Source organism: Solea senegalensis, linkage group LG10 (genome assembly GCF_019176455.1).
Source record: "Solea senegalensis isolate Sse05_10M linkage group LG10, IFAPA_SoseM_1, whole genome shotgun sequence".
Lineage (NCBI taxonomy): Eukaryota > Metazoa > Chordata > Actinopteri > Pleuronectiformes > Soleidae > Solea > Solea senegalensis.
This window is the reverse complement of record NC_058030.1, coordinates 20,341,331-20,361,696: the sequence shown is the minus strand read 5'-3', so window position 1 is coordinate 20,361,696 and position 20,366 is coordinate 20,341,331. Positions and strand designations below refer to the sequence as shown.

At 41.7% G+C, this 20,366-nt stretch overlaps 1 protein-coding gene across 6 annotated transcripts in view; it reads right to left on the bottom strand.

The window, feature by feature from the left end:
• LOC122775744 (membrane-associated guanylate kinase, WW and PDZ domain-containing protein 2-like) overlaps positions 1 to 20,366 on the bottom strand; it is a 113,981-nt gene that overhangs the window by 29,603 nt on the left and 64,012 nt on the right. For all 6 annotated transcript variants that reach the window (XM_044035871.1, XM_044035870.1, XM_044035872.1 and 3 more), the window contains exons 5-9: positions 19,215 to 19,443; positions 18,235 to 18,314; positions 6,010 to 6,067; positions 4,917 to 5,038; positions 3,841 to 4,023 (exon numbers count right to left, since the gene is read on the bottom strand). In XM_044035871.1, the coding sequence (XP_043891806.1) occupies positions 3,841 to 4,023; positions 4,917 to 5,038; positions 6,010 to 6,067; positions 18,235 to 18,314; positions 19,215 to 19,443 (672 nt within the window). The remainder of the gene's footprint in view (positions 1 to 3,840; positions 4,024 to 4,916; positions 5,039 to 6,009; positions 6,068 to 18,234; positions 18,315 to 19,214; positions 19,444 to 20,366) is intronic.

The window sequence follows — 20,366 nt, the reverse complement described above, 5'->3', positions numbered from 1 at the left end:
TCTTATGTATGTTTTCTTTAAAAAAAAAAGCTGTATTTTTATTCTGATGGCATTTTTATATTTTTGTCTTTATAATATTTCAATACACAATTTTGTTTCATGACAGTTCTACACTCAATTTAAACTGTATGTTTCCCATGGCAGTAAAGCTCTTTTGAATTGAATTGATTTGAGAGAGAGAGAGAAAGAGAGAGAGAGAGAGGGGGGTTCAGTGTCTCTGTGAACATGACAACCATCTGTGGTTCTCTGTCTCTCACACAGACCCTCGGATCATGGACATCGTTCATATTTCTAATGGCTGCACTTTCACATTTGCAAATAAAAAGTGCTCTGAATCTTGCTGCATTTTTCTGATGCGATATTATGACACTGTGTGAAAGAAAAGTTTGATATGTCAGGTCACACGATAACTGATGGAGTCTAATGTCACCGCATTTCACCTGCACACAAACACCAACGAGGCAACTTCACTAACGCGACACTGGACGCTCTGTGTCAGCTCCGCTGTTGTTTGAATATGCGCAAAGTTACAGCCCCACGACAAATGCAGCTGCTTCAAATCCTCTATTTCACAGCTGTGGAGACAAACACAGAGACACACGCACACACACTCCTCTGAGCATGTGCACACACACACACACACACACACACACACACACAAATGCTGCTTGTGCCACATGCACAATCCTACACAATCCCTAAGAGCAATGCCACATGGCTCTACAGGCCAGCTAATCTGAGCCAGAGAGTGTCCGCATGTGACAGTGTGATTGTGTGCATGAGTGAGTGAGTGAGTGTGTGTGTGTGTGTGTGTGTGTGTGAGCAGCTCTGGCAATGTCACAGAGCAGAGAGGAGCAAGATGAAGAGACAGAAATGAAAACACAGACACAGAATAGAGAGAGAAAAAAAACTAGAGAGGTAGAAAGAGACAGGAAAAGAAAATATGCTGAGGCTGAAAGCAGAGGGGAAGTGTCAGATGGTGTGGAGCGATAACAACAACATTATAAAGGGTATGACAGATAGACAAAGAGAAATGGTTATAGATAAAGAAAAAAGAAAGAGATTCATTCAAGATACAAAAAAAACATACAAACAAAGTGGGAGACAAAAGAAGAGACACAAAAGAAGAAGAAGAGTGTAGCCAGTAGAGCTCACATCAAACGTCATACAGTAAATCAATCACAGAACCTCGACTTTTTGAGATTAGACCAAGAATTACAGGTTTCTGTAAAATTACTCACTGTCGACCACTTTATCCTCCACATGAGGGTCGCGAGGGAGCAGGAGTAAATCCCAGCTGACATAATGTGAACGATCACACGTGTTAATTTAGTGTCCAATGAACCTTGGCATGTTTTGGAGTAACTCTTGCCTTTGCAGCAAGAAGACCCGGGTTCGAGATTGCATGTTTGCCCCCTTGTGTGTGCGTGGGTATTCTGCAGGTTCTCCAGCTTCCTCCCACAGTCCAAAAACATGCAATATGGGGGATTAGGTAATTTGGACACTCTAATTTGACCGTGAGTGTGAGAGTGAATGGTTGTTTGTCTCCATGTGTGTCTCTGTGATGACAGACATTGGGAAAACATGCAAACTCCACACAGAAAGGTCCCAGACCTGGAACTGAACCAAGCACCTTCTTGCTGTGGTTAGGGTTAGGTGGCGCCACCATGCCACCTAGGATTCAAACTGGTGACCCGAAGCAACGGTGCACGCCACTACACCTCTGTAAAACTAAAGAGTTGAAAATCAACCTATGGATAAAACATCCCAATTTTTATCTACTAATTCTAATAATAATAATAATAATTAAGATCATCATCATCATCATCATCAATGTTGTTGTCGTTGTCACCTTCATTAGAAACTTTATGACACAGAACCTTTTTAAAGCACAGCTACATCGCGCTTTACAGGGCGATGTAAAATGCCGAGCCCGAAGCAATTAAAAGCAGGGATGGGAATCAGACAACATAAAAGAAAACATCATAAAACAATAAATGCAGTATAATAAGAAAGTCCAGATAAAAACATCACACCACAAGAGCATTAAAAAGTTCTGAATGGTAAAGTCCACACAGCGCGTCCTGTAAAAGCACACTTGTAAAAATGTGTCTTCAGAATGGATTTAATAGAGAATAAGTGAGTCTTTCATCCCAGCAGATGTACACTGAATAAACAGGGAGAGGTGTGATGTTTTAAACATGCTGGTTGCTGCAGGGATAAACTGCAGCGGCGTCTCTAACCGCCACATACGCCGGGTTATGGAGCAAAGCACCGAGGCGAGCATGGGGCAGCTTCATGGCACTGGTGTACCTGAGTATGACTGATTTTCAATAATGATGAGATCCCGCCGCACCTGCAGAGTCACTGTAAAAGTAGAAATGATTCCCCTAATGAAGTAGCTGGAGTGTGTTGGTGTGCTGTTGAAGGTGCACCCAGAGAGGACACACAATGTGCTGAGAGGAAACTGGAGTCCTCGTCTGGGACACACAGTGCCACAGGCACAAATATAGGTCGCCCCAAATCTGCCACCAAGGGCTGAAAACGTCCCCTGACAAGATGGATTGATATTTCTGGGGATTCTGAAACCTCCGCCGCTAAGATTTTAATTTCTAAGATGTGCTTTGACCTTTGTTTGGCCAACACAGCAAGTGCATTAACATTATTAATGCCATTAATTTTGGCTATGTCTCGGGGAATTTGAACAGTTGTGTTTGTTGATTCAGTGTGTAAGAATTAGTGACATCTACTGGTGAGACAGCAGACTGCAACAAGCAGAGGACGCTCACCCTTCTGTTGTGCAAGAAACTACAGTGGCCTTCACAAAAGACAAGTATCTCCACTTTATCACTCTCAGATGTTTATATTCTCTTCTTTGATTGATTATGTGTTGGGTATTTGTATAGATGAATGAATGAGTGAATGAATGAATGACTGAAGGCTCTATTTCAAAACATTTAAACAAAAGACAATAAAATTGTAAAAAATGGAATAGGAAGAAGCATACAGTAAGATTATTTAATCCTACACCTTCTCTAACTAATCTTCCTATTTATTGGAGTTGCAGTTAATGATTATTTATAATGGATTTATGTGTCGTTAGTTGTTTGGTCCATAAAATGTTATCCAATTTTGTCTCCAAACCTGGAAATCATAAGCATTCCCAAGCATTTTTTGTACACAAACCAAAATTAATTAGTTTTAAAGATGCCGTTGTTAATTGTATCAAAGAAACCAAAACATATTCCCGTTTAAGAAGCTGAACAATCAGAGAACTTGTTTTAATTACTAAATAACACAAAAACCAATTAATTGATTATGAAAATAGTTTGTATGTTAAGCTCCTGCTCCAAAAACATAATTATGTCCATTCTACTATAGAAACGTGGCACTACAGGATGGCAACAAAGCTGTTGTCTCTAAAAACAAAGTTTTATTTTAAAGTGATTATACAAATATACTTAGGGGTAGTGTATGAAATGTCTATCATTAAGCTCCTAAACGTTCCACACAGGACCAATAAAGACAAAATATGATCAACAACAATGGACCACAAGGTGGAAAAAAAGCCCTAAAATTCACATTTTTATGAATTGATGGTATATTTGTTTCCACAGAGCAGGTGTGTTTTGTTTGTCCATCTCTATTCGTCCCTCCCTGGTGGAGGTTTAAGCGATGAGAAGCCTGACCTGTGTTTAATATGGATGAATACATCTGTTTCTGTTGGTTGACAAAACCTTAATGGGACCTCAAGAAAAACAAAATATACACACAAACACAAACACTGCAGAATTACAACCAGAGAGCAGAGCGCGCGTGTGTGTAGGTTTAAGTCATTACCTGTGTCCATCTTTGCGTCCTGAGCGGCGGGTCCGTCTGGTATTACGCTCTTCACTTGCAGGAACTCGTCAGGTTCGTCACCTCCTATGATCGTGAAGCCAAAGCCCATGTTGCTTTTCTGCAGGCCTGTGGACAGGAAGGTGCCCTTCAGCTGGGTCGGGTCCCTCGTAAATAGTGGCTTCTCTGTAGGGAGAGAGATGTATCATCAACATCAAGAAAACCTAAAGCTTTGTATACGTGTGCTGCGTCCTTCATGTGAAATTGGGCTCGGGCAAACAATACTATCAGACCTGACTGAGGGGAGTGTGTTTGTGTTTACGCAGCAGCAGCGCAGGGGCGGGTGGGGGCAAGAAGCATTTATCCTGTCAAAGTGATTTCACTTCTTTGTGTCTTCTGTCATACGCCATCCTGTGTGCAGTCGTCTCACTCGACTAGCACACAGTCACAGTTGCCTCCGTCTGTCCTCACATAAAACAAATCGCTTCCTCTGTGCAGCGCAGTGATGTCGCCAGGCAACACGAGAGCTAACCACTGCTTGGAGAGTTGTGTGGAGCTGACAGACTTAATCAGCACTGTGTGAACTCATTTGACTTTAGTTTGAATACAACAGGCCCTTGTTTGTGTCTAAAGGTTAAGCAAGTGCAGTTTCATACTTTAATTTGTTTTCCTATGTCAAAAAATAAGTGGGGAATGAATTCCTGGACATGTAAACACCAATAAGCAAACGTTACCCTTTATTACGGTCAAGCCGACTCATTAGACATATCCACTTTTCACTCAGTTGATGCAGTGCATGGTCTAGCACGTCCTGATATGCCTGGAAAGGCCTGAGGGTGAGTGTGCTCTCTGTCTCCTTCACTGCCAGTGATCTCCATTCATGTGACATTGTGAGCATCTGCCCCATCAAATACTCATTAAACCTCCAACTCTGTGACACGTCTTAGGGAGAATAATGAAAAATGCCTTTCAGGGGGTCCTGTGCCCCTTTCTGCTGTCCTGGCGTTTTCACATTTTGTGCAACTGAGTGAGTTTGTCCATATGCTCTGTTCAGAGACCATGATCCATGACGTGTGTACCTCTGTATATGGTGGGCAATGGTAGAGCAGACAGACCCTGACTCTGAATCTGCTGCTGCTGCTCCAGGCGTCTCTTGGCCTCGATGACTGGGTTCTCAAACTGAGTCCTTCGGTTGATGTGACTAAAAGATACAATGTGAGATTACAAATAACATTAAAGCGGCTTGAATTCATTCATTTTAATCACACATTAATCACATATATATACAGTATATACTATGTATGTATATATACATATATATACACATCACACATATACCAGAAAAAAGTATGATGTAGATATTTTCAATTCATTATTATTAATAAAATATTCCATTATTTGACTGTGATTTAATCTAATTTGACTGCACCACAGTCATATTATTTGGAGTTAGCTTCCTCTAAATGTTCCCCTCAGGTTATGCTGTTTTTTTTCCTCTCAAAGGAAACAACTTTTACTGTTGTGTAATTAAGTGATACAGTTACTTTGAGCCTTTAATTAGAACAAAACAAAACAAAAAAAAAAAGCCAATACAAAGTTCAAGATTTCAAAATCTAACAAAAGTGTTTTCAACAGAGAACATAAATAACAGGTTTGTTGCTTCTCTTTGTTTGGAAATGTCGCCTTCATACACCATTACAGTGATACTATAAATCAAATGACTCACCCTGAGAGGAACGAGGGGAGTTATTCATCATAATATCACTGAAAATCAAGTCACCAATTTGCACCAAGTACATAAAACAATTTGCAAACATAAAGAATAATATGCGTTTCTAATTTGTAGTAATTTGAAGCCACAGCCAGAGTAAACAAGTTACTTTTCACCTCTAATTAAACCTCATTTTGATTGGACTGGAAACAAAATGTGATGTTTAAAAAGTGAACAGCGCCTTCAAAGCAACACATGAAATCATTCTTATTATCTAATGAGATTCTATCAGCACTGTTCTCAGGTCAGTTATTGCAGTCGAGCATGTCACCGTCAAAGATAATTCAAACGAGCAGAAAATGAGAATTTGCCCATGAATAATTCATTCCAAGATGTTGCAAAGCACGGATATACATTTCCACTTTCACTACTGAGTTCACCAAGTCACCGGCGACACTTACTCTACGTAGTAGCTGCCGTAGATGGGGTCGTCTATCTTCTCCCAGCCATAGGGCAGCTCTGAGAGGAAAAACAAGAGGAGGCAAATGAAGTCACTTTGTACTGAGAGCAGAAGAGGGAATGTTGACATTAAATTGAACCGCTGAGGGGAAAAACCACACAAATCTCTGGGCTCACAGCGAGATGCTCGCAAAGTGCTCCTTTAATGACGAGGCAGCACTTGAATCTGCAGCAGTGGCTGCAGGATCACAGGCACATTGACGATGATAAGAACATTTAAATTGTCTCACACATCACACCCTGCCCTCTCTTTCTTTCATCCCCAGCTTGTGTCGCATGCACACAACCTCTCACCCAGTCACTCAGTCATCATCTGCTGCTTTATCCTCCACATGAGGGTGAGTGACGGGCTGATGGAGCCAGGGGGTGAAGCAGGGTACGCCCTGGACAGGTCACCAGTCCACTGCAGGACAAACAACCATCTACTCTCACATTCTCCTATTGTCAATTTACAGCAGAGGTCTTAAACTTGCGGCCCACGGGTCACATTACACACAATCAATTTCATGTGGCCTACCACTTAATATCAAGCTATAATTCTGTATCAATTTTGCATAAGTATTACATTTATATTGTGAACAATCTATCATTTCATGTCAAAACAAGGTGTTTTATTTTGAAATTCTATTAACCCTTAGAACACAGAGCATTTCAGCTGCTTATTTCCATTGCTATGTTTAAACATACAGAGGTTATAAGAAAGTGCAATACAGAGTGTCTTATATCCTTTAAAGTCCGATCAAAGTTCACTTGGCTCGTTTCTATGACCAAAAAGAAAAGAAAAACGGTCAAATTTTGTGACACACAATGCACAATGATTGCTATTTTATATCGCTACAAAAAATGTGATATAAAATGAATTATAACTTTGACTCATCAACACATAAGCGGATGAAAAAAAAGAGCATTTTTTAAAGCCTGAATATGTGACCTATCAACACACCCCCCCAGGATGTCCATATAAGGAGTTGTACTATTCCTTTCTACTATTCCCATGGCAATTTACCATGGGTGCACCTGCGGCACAGATGCGTGCCATGTGAGCACTAAGAGTTAGATCAATTTCAGAAGTGTGAATCAGAAATAAGTTTATGTTGTGAACTATTATCATTTCATGTCAAAACCAAGTGTTTTATTTTGAAATTCTATTAAATATCATTGTAAATAATATTATTTTGATTTCTTTTTCTCAAAAAAGTTTTCCTTTTTTCCCTTTGACCGGTCTCTTACTGACCAGACTAGACAGAGACCCTCAGGTTATTTGAGTTTGAGATCCCTGATGTAGAGCGTCCAGTTAATCTGATCGAGCCATACTGTGGCGCACATGACTCATAGCAAAAAGGTTGCTGTTTTGCCTGGTCCTGGTCCTGGTCTGGGTATTATTTTCTGTGTGGAGTTTGCACGTTCTCCTGGTTCTCTGGTTTCCGGGTGAACCAGGCATGCAGAAATGAACTGGACACTCATATGTTTTCCCTGCGCCACAGCCCTCATGTGGAGGATAAAGCGGTAGAAGATGGATGAATGGAATTAACCTAATCACCAAACTACTTGTGTTTGGAGACGAGAACATGCAAAGTCCACACAGAAAGGCCCTTTGTCTTGCTGAAAGGCGACAATGCTGCTCCCTGCACACAATCTTCTAGGTCAAAATACTTTCTGTTTCTGTCAATTTCACCCACCTACTATTTTTTCCTGGATAGCTTCCATGACAACTGTCTCTGTCTCCTCATTTCATCCATTCCTGATTTATCTCTTCTCTCTCTTGTCATTAAAGAGCTTCAGGATCAAGGCACTGAAAACATTTACCATAATCTTTACCCAACTCTTCGATTCCATTTGTTTCAGTTTGTCACTGACACACCCAAACACTTAATGATCTCTCTCTCTCTTAGTTTTCATTTTAATCACTCAGCCTTCACTAAAGCATCATCAACACGAGAAGGCCGATGCCACATTATAAAGCCAAGGTAAACAAAACTGCACACCCACCGACGCCAAGCCGCTCCCCTCCCACTCACACGCGCAGAATCATAGACAAACAACATTCCTGATTAGCATTCTTCCGCGAACATTACAGTGAGCTTGATATTAACATTTCTTCACGTCATGTCTAATAAGAGGAAGCGTCTGATTCATGAAATCCACCACTATGTCTGCGAGTGGGCATTTTCCACAGGGAAATAAAACAAGCAGGAGCAGAAGAGTTGTGTTTTACAGATTGAAAATGATGACACTAACAGTGAGTCATCAGGGAGCAAGGAGCCAGATTATTACAAAAACACAAATACACACACACACACACACACACACAAATTATGCTGACAACCCTGTTTAAAGATAAACAAAAAAGCACAACAGTGGGAATAAAGTGCATGTGTGAGGTTAATGGTAAATGGTCTGTATTTATAAAGTGCTTTTCTAGTCTCGATGACCACTAGAAGCTGCTCTACGCTACATTCACACTTTCATACAGCACACACTTAATGTGCAGCACATTTTCCATCACACATAACCATTCACACGCAACGTGGGGTTAAGTGTCTTACTCATTGGGACTCAAACCCACAACCTTCCAATTGAAAGACTGATTCATAGTCTGTTGTTCTGTTATTGTTTAATGAGATTCTTTTTAAATTCATTTTAGTTTATGTAATTTTAATGTTCTTGGTTTGATCGTGTTTTCTGTATACATTATTAAAGCAGTAGTGTGTAACCTCTCAATATAATAATATAAAACTGCAATTTTACACACGTGTAATATCTCATGTACAATCCTGATTTCCTGTAAATATTAACCTCATATTGTATATGTGCTGGTTACTGAGTGTATGTTCTATTTTTAATAATCTTCATAGTCGATATTCTCCTATGTTCTACATTCATAGACGTGTAAATGCATTTTTATTAGGTATAACTTTTAGCTCACTGTACAGTTTCACATTGGACTAATAAACAATTATTTACACCATTGTCAAATGAGTTCCCATCAGACTGATTAAGACTGTGAGATCCACATGACTCACTCTTTAGGTTACGGAATTAACCCCGGTTCTCTGAAACACGAGTCAGGTAGAGAGACACTGTAGAAAGACTTACTGGAGCTATTTTTAGAAGAACAGGAATATTTTTGTATAAATATTGTACATAGTGAAAGTGTAATTTACAGCAAAAATATTTTGACACAGAAGGACGTACTGTGGACTGTGTGTTTATCTGATGTCAAATTCCAATTTATGAATGTTCAGCAGTGCGTGTTTACCTGATGTGCACTGATTAACTTTCATTCCAGTACAGCTGTGAGGATTTTACAGTTAAGCTTCACCCAAATATGCACATTTTCCCAGGCAAGAGAAAAACTATGAAAAATAGCCACACCAGAAACCCTTCCTGAGCACCTCTCAAATCTTAAACCTAACCACTTCCTCAGAAATGAGGTTCTGCCTCATTGGGACCAAGTTCTAGTCTCCATGAGGACTACTGGTCCTGACAAGTGACAGAAAAAGAGGTAACAAGTGCACATGCACACACACACAAACTAATCCCATGCTCCATTATTTTTACAATGACATGGTCTGTACCAATCTACTGTGGCATCAGCATCATGCTGTAATGTAATTATGAACAGATTTGTCATCTTGATATCAACAATCCATGTAGGAATGTGTGTGTGTGTGTGTGACCTGGCTACTGAGCTTCCTGATTGTGCAGCCCAAGGTGAAAAAGTGGGATGCTGCAATTATTTGTTTCTCCGCTGTAGCGTTTGCAGAAACTGCCATTACCTCAAACAACCTCTGTCGTCTCCGGGGAAGTGAAGTTCGATGGATTCACGCTCTAAACCGCCTTAGAATTCCTCCAACTCCGTACATTATCCACCTTAAATGTCGAACAAACTCATCTGCCAGTCGCTTGCCCTCCCCCTTAAGTGAAAGGGAGACAGTTTCCATGGAAACCACAAGTGGTCTTTTTTCGCCTGAGCTGAGGGCCCTGTCTTGTCTTTTTTCCTGCCATTAAAATAAATAGAAAGAGAGAGAAAGAGAGAGAGAGAGGGAGAGAGAGAGAGAGTATGTGTGTGTTTTGTGCATTCATATGAGGCTATGTGTGTGTGTGTGTGTGTGTGTGTGCATGTGCGTTGGATGGCTGAACAGTATTTATATGAGTGAAAGCATCATCCTCTTTGTCTCAGCACACGTCTGTGTATAGAATGAGCACTGAGGGACTTGCAAGTGTGTTTGAACGCTTGTTGTTCGTTATCTGTATTAGTCTCACTCTCTCTCTCTCTCAGAGATAAAGTCCAGTTGTGTCTTCTGTGCATTAGATGACTCATCTCCCCTCTCACACAAAGTTTCCTTAAATAACACACAGCCAGGAACAGATGCAACAACAACCTCATATGACTCAGGAACAAGACGCCCAAACTTAGACATGACCGTGTATGGTCATTGGTCAACGTGCAGCACGCAAACATGGTCGTGTTGCTGGTCAGTTAGGGTCTGCAATGTTGCCTCTTTGTCATAGTGTATTCCTCGAGGAATAATATCATTGTGTCCATGGATCAGTGGCTGAGTGGGTCGAGTGAGGTTCGATCCCCGAATCTGCCTAAGTGTCCCTGGGTCAGACACTTGTCTACTGGCAAGAATATAGCACTACAATATAAAGGGGCTGACAATCTGATCTATTAGGATATACTGGTATACTGGGATTAGGGCAACATTTAGACATAAATAAGGAGTTAAAGCAAATTTCTTTTTAATTCCACCATTTTGTTTGAATGCAAAATGAATGCACACATGATCTGTATTCATGATTCTTCTCCCGATAATTCAAAAACAACATTCTCTCTCTCTCTCTCTGTCAGTCAGAGGCTTTAGGAATCAACAAACAAATTATTTATTATTAGCATCCCTAGCCCCTTATCCTGACCTTAATTATATGCCTAACCCTATCATTACAACCAAGTCTTAACCCTCAAAAGCCATTTAAAGGGTGAAGACACAGTGTCAGCCATTCATCACTCCCCTATCCTCACACATTTGAATCATTTTAAATGTCTACTCTCTACTCCACTTCCTAGATACAAACCTAAAAACTCATTACAGACCAGCTGTAACTCACAAATCACACAGTCGCACAATAAGGCCTCTGTGCAACCTTGGCTCCCATAAATCCTCGACAGAGTGTTCTTTCTTGTATCATTGTTGCTCCTACATCTGCTGAGGGAAAGAAGTGATAACACAGTGGAGTGCAGTTCTCCCCACAGTTGACTGAGGCATCAGCAGAGGAAGGCGCTGGACAGCTTGACCTGTAGCCTTTCCTCTAAGCTGGGGAGTCACACCTTAACTTACTGGCAGGATGACAGGGGATGCCTAACTGTTAACATCTCGTTGTTCGTTTTCTTCAGTGCTGAGCTGTCTTCAATAAAGCTTTTCAACTTAACTCATCACTCACTTCAGAGACTGATTATCAAAATCAGCCATTGAGTCCACATAGCTGCCCTCTCTCATGTTCATTATAGTAGACAGAAATAGAAATAGTAGATAATAGAAAGAGTAAAGCGAGTGAAGAGGGCTGAAGCTTCTGGATGGACAGAGATTAAAGTGTGATTGAGTTTTATTTTATCTTTAGATATTCTCAAAAGCTTGGCATCGTAAGGAATCATTATTAGCGAGAGGCATTTAAACAGAATATGAAGAGCCAGGTTACTTTACAGGTAGCAACGTAACCCCGCCTCCTGCAGCAGGGGATACAAACCTTGGCACGATGGGTTAGACTTGCACGACTTGCAATGACAGTATAACAGCAAACCCTGTGTTCAGCCTTCTTGTTCCATTTGAGGCACAGATAGTCCGACACACATTTCCTTGAAAGCACGCACAGAAAGTTTTGATCTTGATTTCTTGATATTTATTAAACAATAATCTCCGGTTGACTTTTCATGGAAACAAAACCAAAAAACAATCCAAGCAACGTCGCTATATACGCGGCCAGCGAAGGGGCGAGCTAATACGTTCAGATGCGTTTTAATGCGGTCAGAAAACTGTTGCCTCCCTCATAAAAGGCATTCTCTGACCTGGACACTCCCTTTTCACAGGTGAGGCAGGAATCCCGAATCTAAATTAGGTTCATATTTCATTACACTTAATTCCCAATAATAATAATAATAATAATGTTAATAATAGTAATAATAAATCATAATTTCCACCATAACTCAAAATATAGTTACTTATAAAAACCTCTAAATGGCTCCAACAGCCAGGCTTCTGAGAATATCTTTGTAACTCGTTCCCAACCTAAAATAATATCAGTCACACTCTGTCCGTCCCGAAGCTTCAGCCCTCGCTCGCTTTACTTGTGCAGCTCTCCAGATAATTCATGAGAATGTTATTAATAATTAACAATAATTAATATTATGCATGTGCACGTTTTACCTATTTTGTGGCCATGCATTAATTTCTTTCCCCCCCGTGTCATGTCTGGGCCTCCATAGAGGAGTGAGAGGAGGTAAAGACAAATGCCTGCTGCTAACTAGTGGTCAGAGGCTTAAATACAAATATACCCACTGTCAGGCTGTGCATAAGATCTCCAAACCCCTTTCAAAAAACTGACACAGAATCATGCCATCAAACATCATTTGTAATTCATGGTGTGTTTATACTGTATATACATATGTACTCTTGACTAGTCTAAAGTCTAAAGCTACATGTTTTTACCTGCTAAGACTCTCATAGAGAGAACATGAGGATGCGACGACCACTTAGAGAGAACAGCTCTTGGTCCAGACATGACTGAGTGGAATAACAGACATCACACATTTGAGCTTCACTCTCTGACAGCACTTCAGCTCTCCTCATACACACCGTCTCCATCTCTATTCGTCTCCCGCTCTCCTCACAGAGACACTCTCGCAGGCATTATTCTGCTCACCAACAACACGTTTCTTATATTTCTTGTCTTCACCATCTCCGTTTCATCCCATTTCCCACGTCACACTTGTTGGTTTCAAACAGGGTTTTCGACATCGTGGCATCAGCCCGAGTGAAGATTCCTTCCTCTAAATGAGTATTTTCAGCAACAAACTGAGATCACTTTGAAACCAGTGTAGGGATCAAAGTCAAAGCTGAAATCAACACTGGCCATGATTAGAAGCTTGTCTTGCTCTGTTCTTACCTCCTCCGAGAAAACGAGGAGATACTGGTTTGTGTTACAAAGAACACGACTTGCATGACAAAAAAAGACTGCAAGTAATATAAGTCTTTGAAGTCTCTACGTCAGTCCCACAATTGACACAACTACTGAGGAAGTTAACATACAAACAACACATTTTACAAATTCCCTGCAACAAACACAGGAGGTCTCACCATGAGCAAGAAAACTATTTATCATGAACACATTGTGCTTCAAAAACACAAAACATCATGTTACTTTAGGCGCAATATTTCCTGTAGGACTGTGATCCTTTTCAAACAAATGTCCTTTGAGTTATTTGCCCTCCACACCAGCAGGTGTTGCTGTGAAGTCACCGTGGACAAGAATAGGATGTCTTTTATTTATCTCAGTCTCTTATATTATAGAACATTCTTTTAAATCATCATGAAACGACAGAGCAGCGCACAACTAAAAGCTCTGTGGTCCTCATTCAACAACACAATGAATAGACTTCAGAGCAGCATGTTGGGCTGAACTACGCTATACTCGTCTGTCATCCGTTTGGCTGCTGAGCTGGAAAAAAAGCTGCATTTCCTGGAAATGAAGCCTGTTTTCTGTGCACGTGTCTACATCTACACTCACACACGTTGTCACTGACATAGCCTACTTTCTTCTATTGTCTAAATATAACCGCTGCTCTGTTGTCTGTTCGTGACCTTCTACCAAATCATTTATGAAGGGCACAGGTGAAACTGGAGATGTTTCAAAGGTAAGAAAAGACGATCAATCCTACTGACTTTTACTCCAGCGCCACCGTTTGTGTTTTTAATTGTAGTTAATGGTAGAGCAAGTGCATGGCATGGATGCAAGAACATCATTTTGCCGAGGGGTTCCCAGTTGGAGGAGCTGGTCAGGCCTGAGGGAGCTGAAAGGAGCAGGGTTTAACAAATAAAGCTTGAGGAACATCATGTTTAAAACACATGAAGAAAAGGTTGTGTGTTAAATGACGGCAGCACGTTACATCAGCACTAATGTTTGAGACACTGTCAGCGGATGCTGTTTAATGGTCTCTCAGCTGAAGCAGCAGTAGAACAGTTCACTGTCGGAGGTGAAGAAGACACAGAAGCACAGCGGCAGCAGCAGCAGCAGCAGCAACAACAACAGCAGCAGCAGCAGCAGCAGCAGCAGACCTGAGGCCTGTTAATGTCACCTCCAGTGAGGACAGGTGGGACGATTCATGTGAGTAGAGAGCTTCACAATATGTTAGGTAGAAAGGGAGGGAGGGGGCAATTTATTCATTTAACGTTTAGTAGCGTCTCAAAGAACAGTCACCAATGATACACACAGGGAAAAAGAGAAAGCAGTCAAATAAAGCTGCAGTGCACAACGTTTGGTGCTTTTTGTTGTTTGAGTTTGTTTGTTTTCTTGATGATTAAATGGTTAAATGTCTTGTTGCAGGGAGATTGGGGGCCGCCTCCACTCCCCCTACTGTCTGTTAGCAGCAAGAGCAGGTCTCATGAGAAACACCAATTGCTTCACTGCACAACAGAAACACTCCCTGGACAGGCTTCGTGTTATTTTAGATGTTCATCATGGCAGAGCCGGCAAAAACGAATCAGATAAAACCCTTGTCGAAGGGAAGAAGAAGCAACCTTTTCTCGATGGCGACTGACACGCACATGCCTACACGGCTTGTGTTCGCCAGCTCGGTGTTCGTCAGAGATGAGTCTTTGTGACAGTGAAACTGTAGGGGGAGCTCTGGAGAGAAAACGCTTCCAAACTTCATCTGAAAACAGGCTCTGTGATGCTTCACTGTCAGACCTGAGGGAGCGTTTGTTTCTATACAGCTGCAGTGTAGGGCTGGGCGGGGACAAGAAGCTTTTATCCCATCCCTTTTTGGATTTGCCCGTGTGTGTGTGTGTGCGTGTGTGAGTGTGTGCGTGTGAGCTGAGAGGGAGAGAGAGTGAAAGTAGTGAGTCTGCTCAGGTGGTTGATTATTCATATTTGTGTCTTGGATGGTGAAAAATGTTCATGTTGGGAGGATGCTGGGAGATTTTGAAGCAACGAGAGTGACATAATGATGTGATCAGAATCAGACATAAGGGTAGCAGGGAGTGGGCCAGCGCCCTAAGCACTCACGTTCCACCTCCCATGTTGTTGTTCTTTTACAGTTACAATGTTACGTTGCAGCCATCCCAGAAAGAGCGGGAGCTGACGCTATGATAAAGACCACTGCAGCCCTGGAAGCACTGACCTGAGGTACAATTTAGCTCCGGCCCTTACTGTGGTGGCTGTGGATCAGTGGGTAGAGCGGGTCATCTTCTAACCACAAGACTCGATTTCCCAGCTCCTCTAGTCTGCATGCTGATGTGTCCTTGGCCAAGACTCTTAACCCCTTATCTTACAGGGTCAGAGGTCACCAGCGTGTGTTCAAATGAGTTTGAACCCAGCATGTATTGATGCACTGATAGACAAAATAAGTGATCACAGAGCGACAACGTTGACAGAAACTTGGCTCTGGTGAGAACTGATCTTTGCCAAGATGATGCACAAGTATGTTGGCCGTGTTTGTGATTATGATAACAGCGTGTGTGTGTGTGTGTGTGTGTGTGTGTGTGTGCAGAGTGAGAGCTGAGCAGCATTATTGGAATTCCTGTCACAGTCCAGCTCTTGACTGGGCACAGGGAAAGAGGGGGAATTAGAGAGAGAGAGAGAGATAAACAGAAGAGGAAAATTGAAAAGAAGGAGAGTGAAAGGGTGAGTGACAGAGACCAAGGTGAAGGAGTGCGGTGGAGAAGCTAGAGGAAGAAGAAAATTAAAGAGTTGGATAACAGAGGAGAAGTTGAGAAGCTAGTGAATGAGTTCTCGCTCTGGTGAATCACATCACTAACTCATGTGCCGACTGAAGGCTGCGACAGAAGCAGGGATGTAAGATCACCTCATTGTTATTATCTGATCACACCAAGAAACACAGAAACTGACAGCAGAGATTTAGATTTATTTCATTCAGAAAACCTTTTCCATTTCAAACGGCTTTAAAGCAAACTTAAAAAAAACAAGTTCTAGTTACACTTGATTTTCTTTTTGTCAATAAATCCCAGGAAAATATCAAAAACAATGGACTGATCCCATTAATGAGCACAGCGTGTGTAGCTACAGCCTAATATAGCACATTCCTCTGCGCCACAGACGACCTTTGTTGTCTAAAAACACATAAATGAGTCACTCAATCTCATATACGCCATCCTGCAGCTGTTAATCACTGCAGCAGTCATTTGGGACCCTTTCAGAGAACCACAGCACACATTTCATACAGGAGTCATGGTTTTAAAACCATTTCTGCATCAAAATATAACGTACTTTTCAGACTTTGTTTCTTTATCCTAATAGAGTCACTTCCACTTCCAATTAAATTAATCTGCCCACATCTCATGGACGACAAAAGAAGAAGAAGCTACAAACTGAAAAGGCCAGGAACCACACTTGCATCTATCTGTAACTAAGTTTATTTAATCACAAATAATTTATTTTGATTTATTTCAGAGGGACAATTTAGTTTACTATGCAAACCAAATTCATTTGTAAACTAAACTACATAAATTTAGACAGAAACTAATTAACATTTATTTCTTCTTTTGTGCGATGATGTTGACAATAATATTCGGTAATTAACAGGGTCTTGCTTTATCTTTAAAGGTACAGTAGGGCAGTAGAATTCAGAACATTGATTTTCTGATTGATCGTTATTTGAAATATCTGATATCGGTTCATAAACTCCATCTCCTCTGATGCCATTCACTGTGTCCTCTGCATAAATCTAAGACTATTGCAGTCACGGCAGACGTTGGCGGTTACAGGAGACTTTAACACAATAGTCTTGCCCGACTGTGACAGCCGAGTCTGCACATGTGTTTGTTACTTTGCCGTCGATGGAGAACCACAATCACTTCACCACGCCTGTCTGGTGCACTTCTAGGCTGTATATTTTGAACTAAAACAGGTTTTTTACAGTTTGAGTTTGAATAATCGCCTATGACTGTCCTGTAGAGTTGCATAGGTCAAATTAAATAGAAAGCACATTAATGTGACTCATTTGAGGTCATTCTTTAATTATTTCTTTTAACATTTAACATCATAGCATTCATATTTCTAATAATGCACCGGAATAGAGAGATCAAATTAGGATGTTGGGACCTCACTCTACCCCACAGAGTGCTTACACATCGCAATAGAAGCATGTCAAATAAATAAGACATTAAAGCTAGTTAGCTTTGGATTCTGTACCTGCTCATCATCACTACACAAGCAGACTTGGCCGTCTGTGGGTTCCCATTGCTCCATGTTCTGTGCTTGTTTTGAGCATGTTTTAGGGCAGTGATCCAACTCTGCTGTCTCTTGGGATCTTTGAAGATCCAGTAAAATGCTCTCCCCTTTGCTTGTTCTCAACGATTTTGGTATCCCAGGGCAAAACAACTATTCATCATCTTCGCTTTTTATGAATACAGCCGTCGGAGACAAGTTGCCTGGCATTCTGCCTGGTATATATGCTGCTGGTTATATATGTCTATGGATTTAAACAGCATGGCTTCCTGCCAAAATGGCGTTGTTTTGGATCCAAGTGTTGCACGATGTCAAATACCGAGTTCTCTCAACCAAACGTGCACATGAGCCAAGATCGTTCCATGCAAATGGACGCCTCCCAATATCAACAACCGAGAAAGGTTCAATTTAATTGCCAAAATAATCCTCCTTTGTTTGTTAGTACTGCTTCCTGAACCTGTGAAGAAGACAAGACTAACAAACACCTCAAACGCTGAGGTATTTTTGCTCTTCTTTTTTACAAGGAAGGAAAACATACTGGAACACCGAGTAAAGAACAGACAACACAGCTACACAAACAGCAGGAACAGAGAAGACGACGACACACGGCAACAAATACTGAGCGACGAGTGTGTCTCAGAAGAACACGTAACAGAGCTCACAAAACAAGAACGCAAACGTGTCAACAGGTCGTTCACACTCACCGTCTTCGCTGCATTCTTCGGGTGGCTTTGCTTTCTTTGCGAGCCGAGGATCCAGCCACGATGTTGTTTTGGTGTTGTGACTGAAGAAGAAGAAGAAGAAGAAGAAAGAGATGTGTAGGTGAAAGACATGATGAAAGGAAAGGGGGCAAACAAAGGTTAGGCACAAACTGACAGTGAGGATAAGAGAAAGAGATGATTAATGACCTGAACCTCAGAGTGTGTGCATGCGTTTCTATGGTAAACTTAATGGTCATTAATCCACTAATTAGCCCTCAGCCACTAATTAGTACGGGTGAAAGGAGGGGTCAACAGTTTGCAGGGATGTGCATGTCTGTATGTGTGTATTTATAGACAGTTTATGGAACCTGTATGTCTGACTAGCAGCATTAAGTTACATTAATTATTCAAACAGCACTATGAGGTTTACACAGCCAGCCATGCATAAACAATCTGGCATCATTTGTAAATTGCATTACAAGGGATTTGAGTTTTTAAATATTTTCAGACATGACAAACTCTACAACAGATGCAGACACGGTGGAACCAAGTGGCGACTATATCTGAACGTGAATCGCAGCTGGAAATTCACAGACATCGGCTGCAACCAGGCTCCTACTGGATGATACCAGCTGTCAATCACAGTGGTGTCTTTCCTCTAAATGGGACTTAATCTACAAAACACCAACGTGTTCCATTAAAGTAGATCTGAAACTAGAGCTATAGACCTTTAACTGCACAGGTAAGCATTGAGTGACTTTGTAAAAGGCCCATTTACCCATAGACTTCCATTCAAATGGAGTTGTTTGTTTTCTATATTACTTTCTGGGTTGTCTTCATTGAGAAAACTGTAAGACAATGTCAACCTTTCATACACAGGCTATAGAAGGAACATGTTGTTTTGGGGGAAGAAAGTCCCTCTATTGGGATTTTCAAAAGAAAAACACAAAATGGATTCATATGGTGTCTTTTTATCCTCTTACTCGATGAAGTAGACCTCCCCCTTCTCGGTGTAGGCCATCTCCCAGTTGTCTGGCAGAGGGCCGAGCTCTTCCTCATCTACATCTGGGACCTTGGTGGGAGATTTAGGGGGAGAATGTGGGGCTTCTTCTCCTTCAGTAGGGGGCTCCATGGAGGCTGGGGCCTGGCTGGACACCTCAACCGCAATCTCCCCAGAGGCATCTGTGCTCTTGTCCTCGTGTTCACTGGACTCTGGAGCGAGCACACACACACACACACACACACACACACAGAGAGAGAGAGAGAGAGAGAGAGAGAGACAGAGAGAGAGTGAGAGAGAGAGAGAGAGAGTGAGAGAGAGAGAGAGAGTGAGAGAGAGAGAGAGAGAGAGTTAGTCTCAAATTCATTCTGTACACAGTCCCGGATGCACACAAAACACGCCATGCATGATGAGTCAGAGCCAAGTCACTGCAGAGCTATGAACCCCCAGGAGAGTGAGAGAGAGAGGAAGAGAGAGACGGGGTCTACGGACAAAGAGCATGAAGAGGAAATAACATGATGATGTCAGAGATGGAGGGAAACAGACAAAGATACTGAGTTTAGGGGTCAGAGACTAAGAAATATGAGGAAATCTTTTTTACATGAGGAGAAAAGCTGGCATCTAAGGCTCCCTTTACACATGGTATTGGGATTTGTTTTCTGTGATCGGATAGCTCTTCACCACATGCATTTACACCTGGTATTAACATGTGTCTCCGGTGTACACATCAAGATCCGACTGCAGCCCCTCTTACGTCACCTCCCCCTCTTCTTCTGCAAAGATTTCCAGCTGCAGACTACAGCGTCACATCCTGTGTGTTGTCATATCAACAACAACAACGTTAGCCACTATTGTGTGGACTGCCGTTCTTCAACAAGCAGAAAACCGATGAACGCAGAGGAGACTGTGCAGTTTTGTCGGCATTTTCACATTAGCTGTGCTCTGAGCCACCAGCGTATTTCCAGTCATGTCGGTGTGTAGTTGCATTTACACTTCTGTTCACCTCCCAAGTGGTTTGGCAGATCGGATGACAATCCGTCCATAATCCGTCTGTTGTGACAAGTGGTCAGGCAATATCTGATCGCAATCCGATCACAGAAAGCACATTTTAATGCCAGGTGTACAGGAGGCCTCA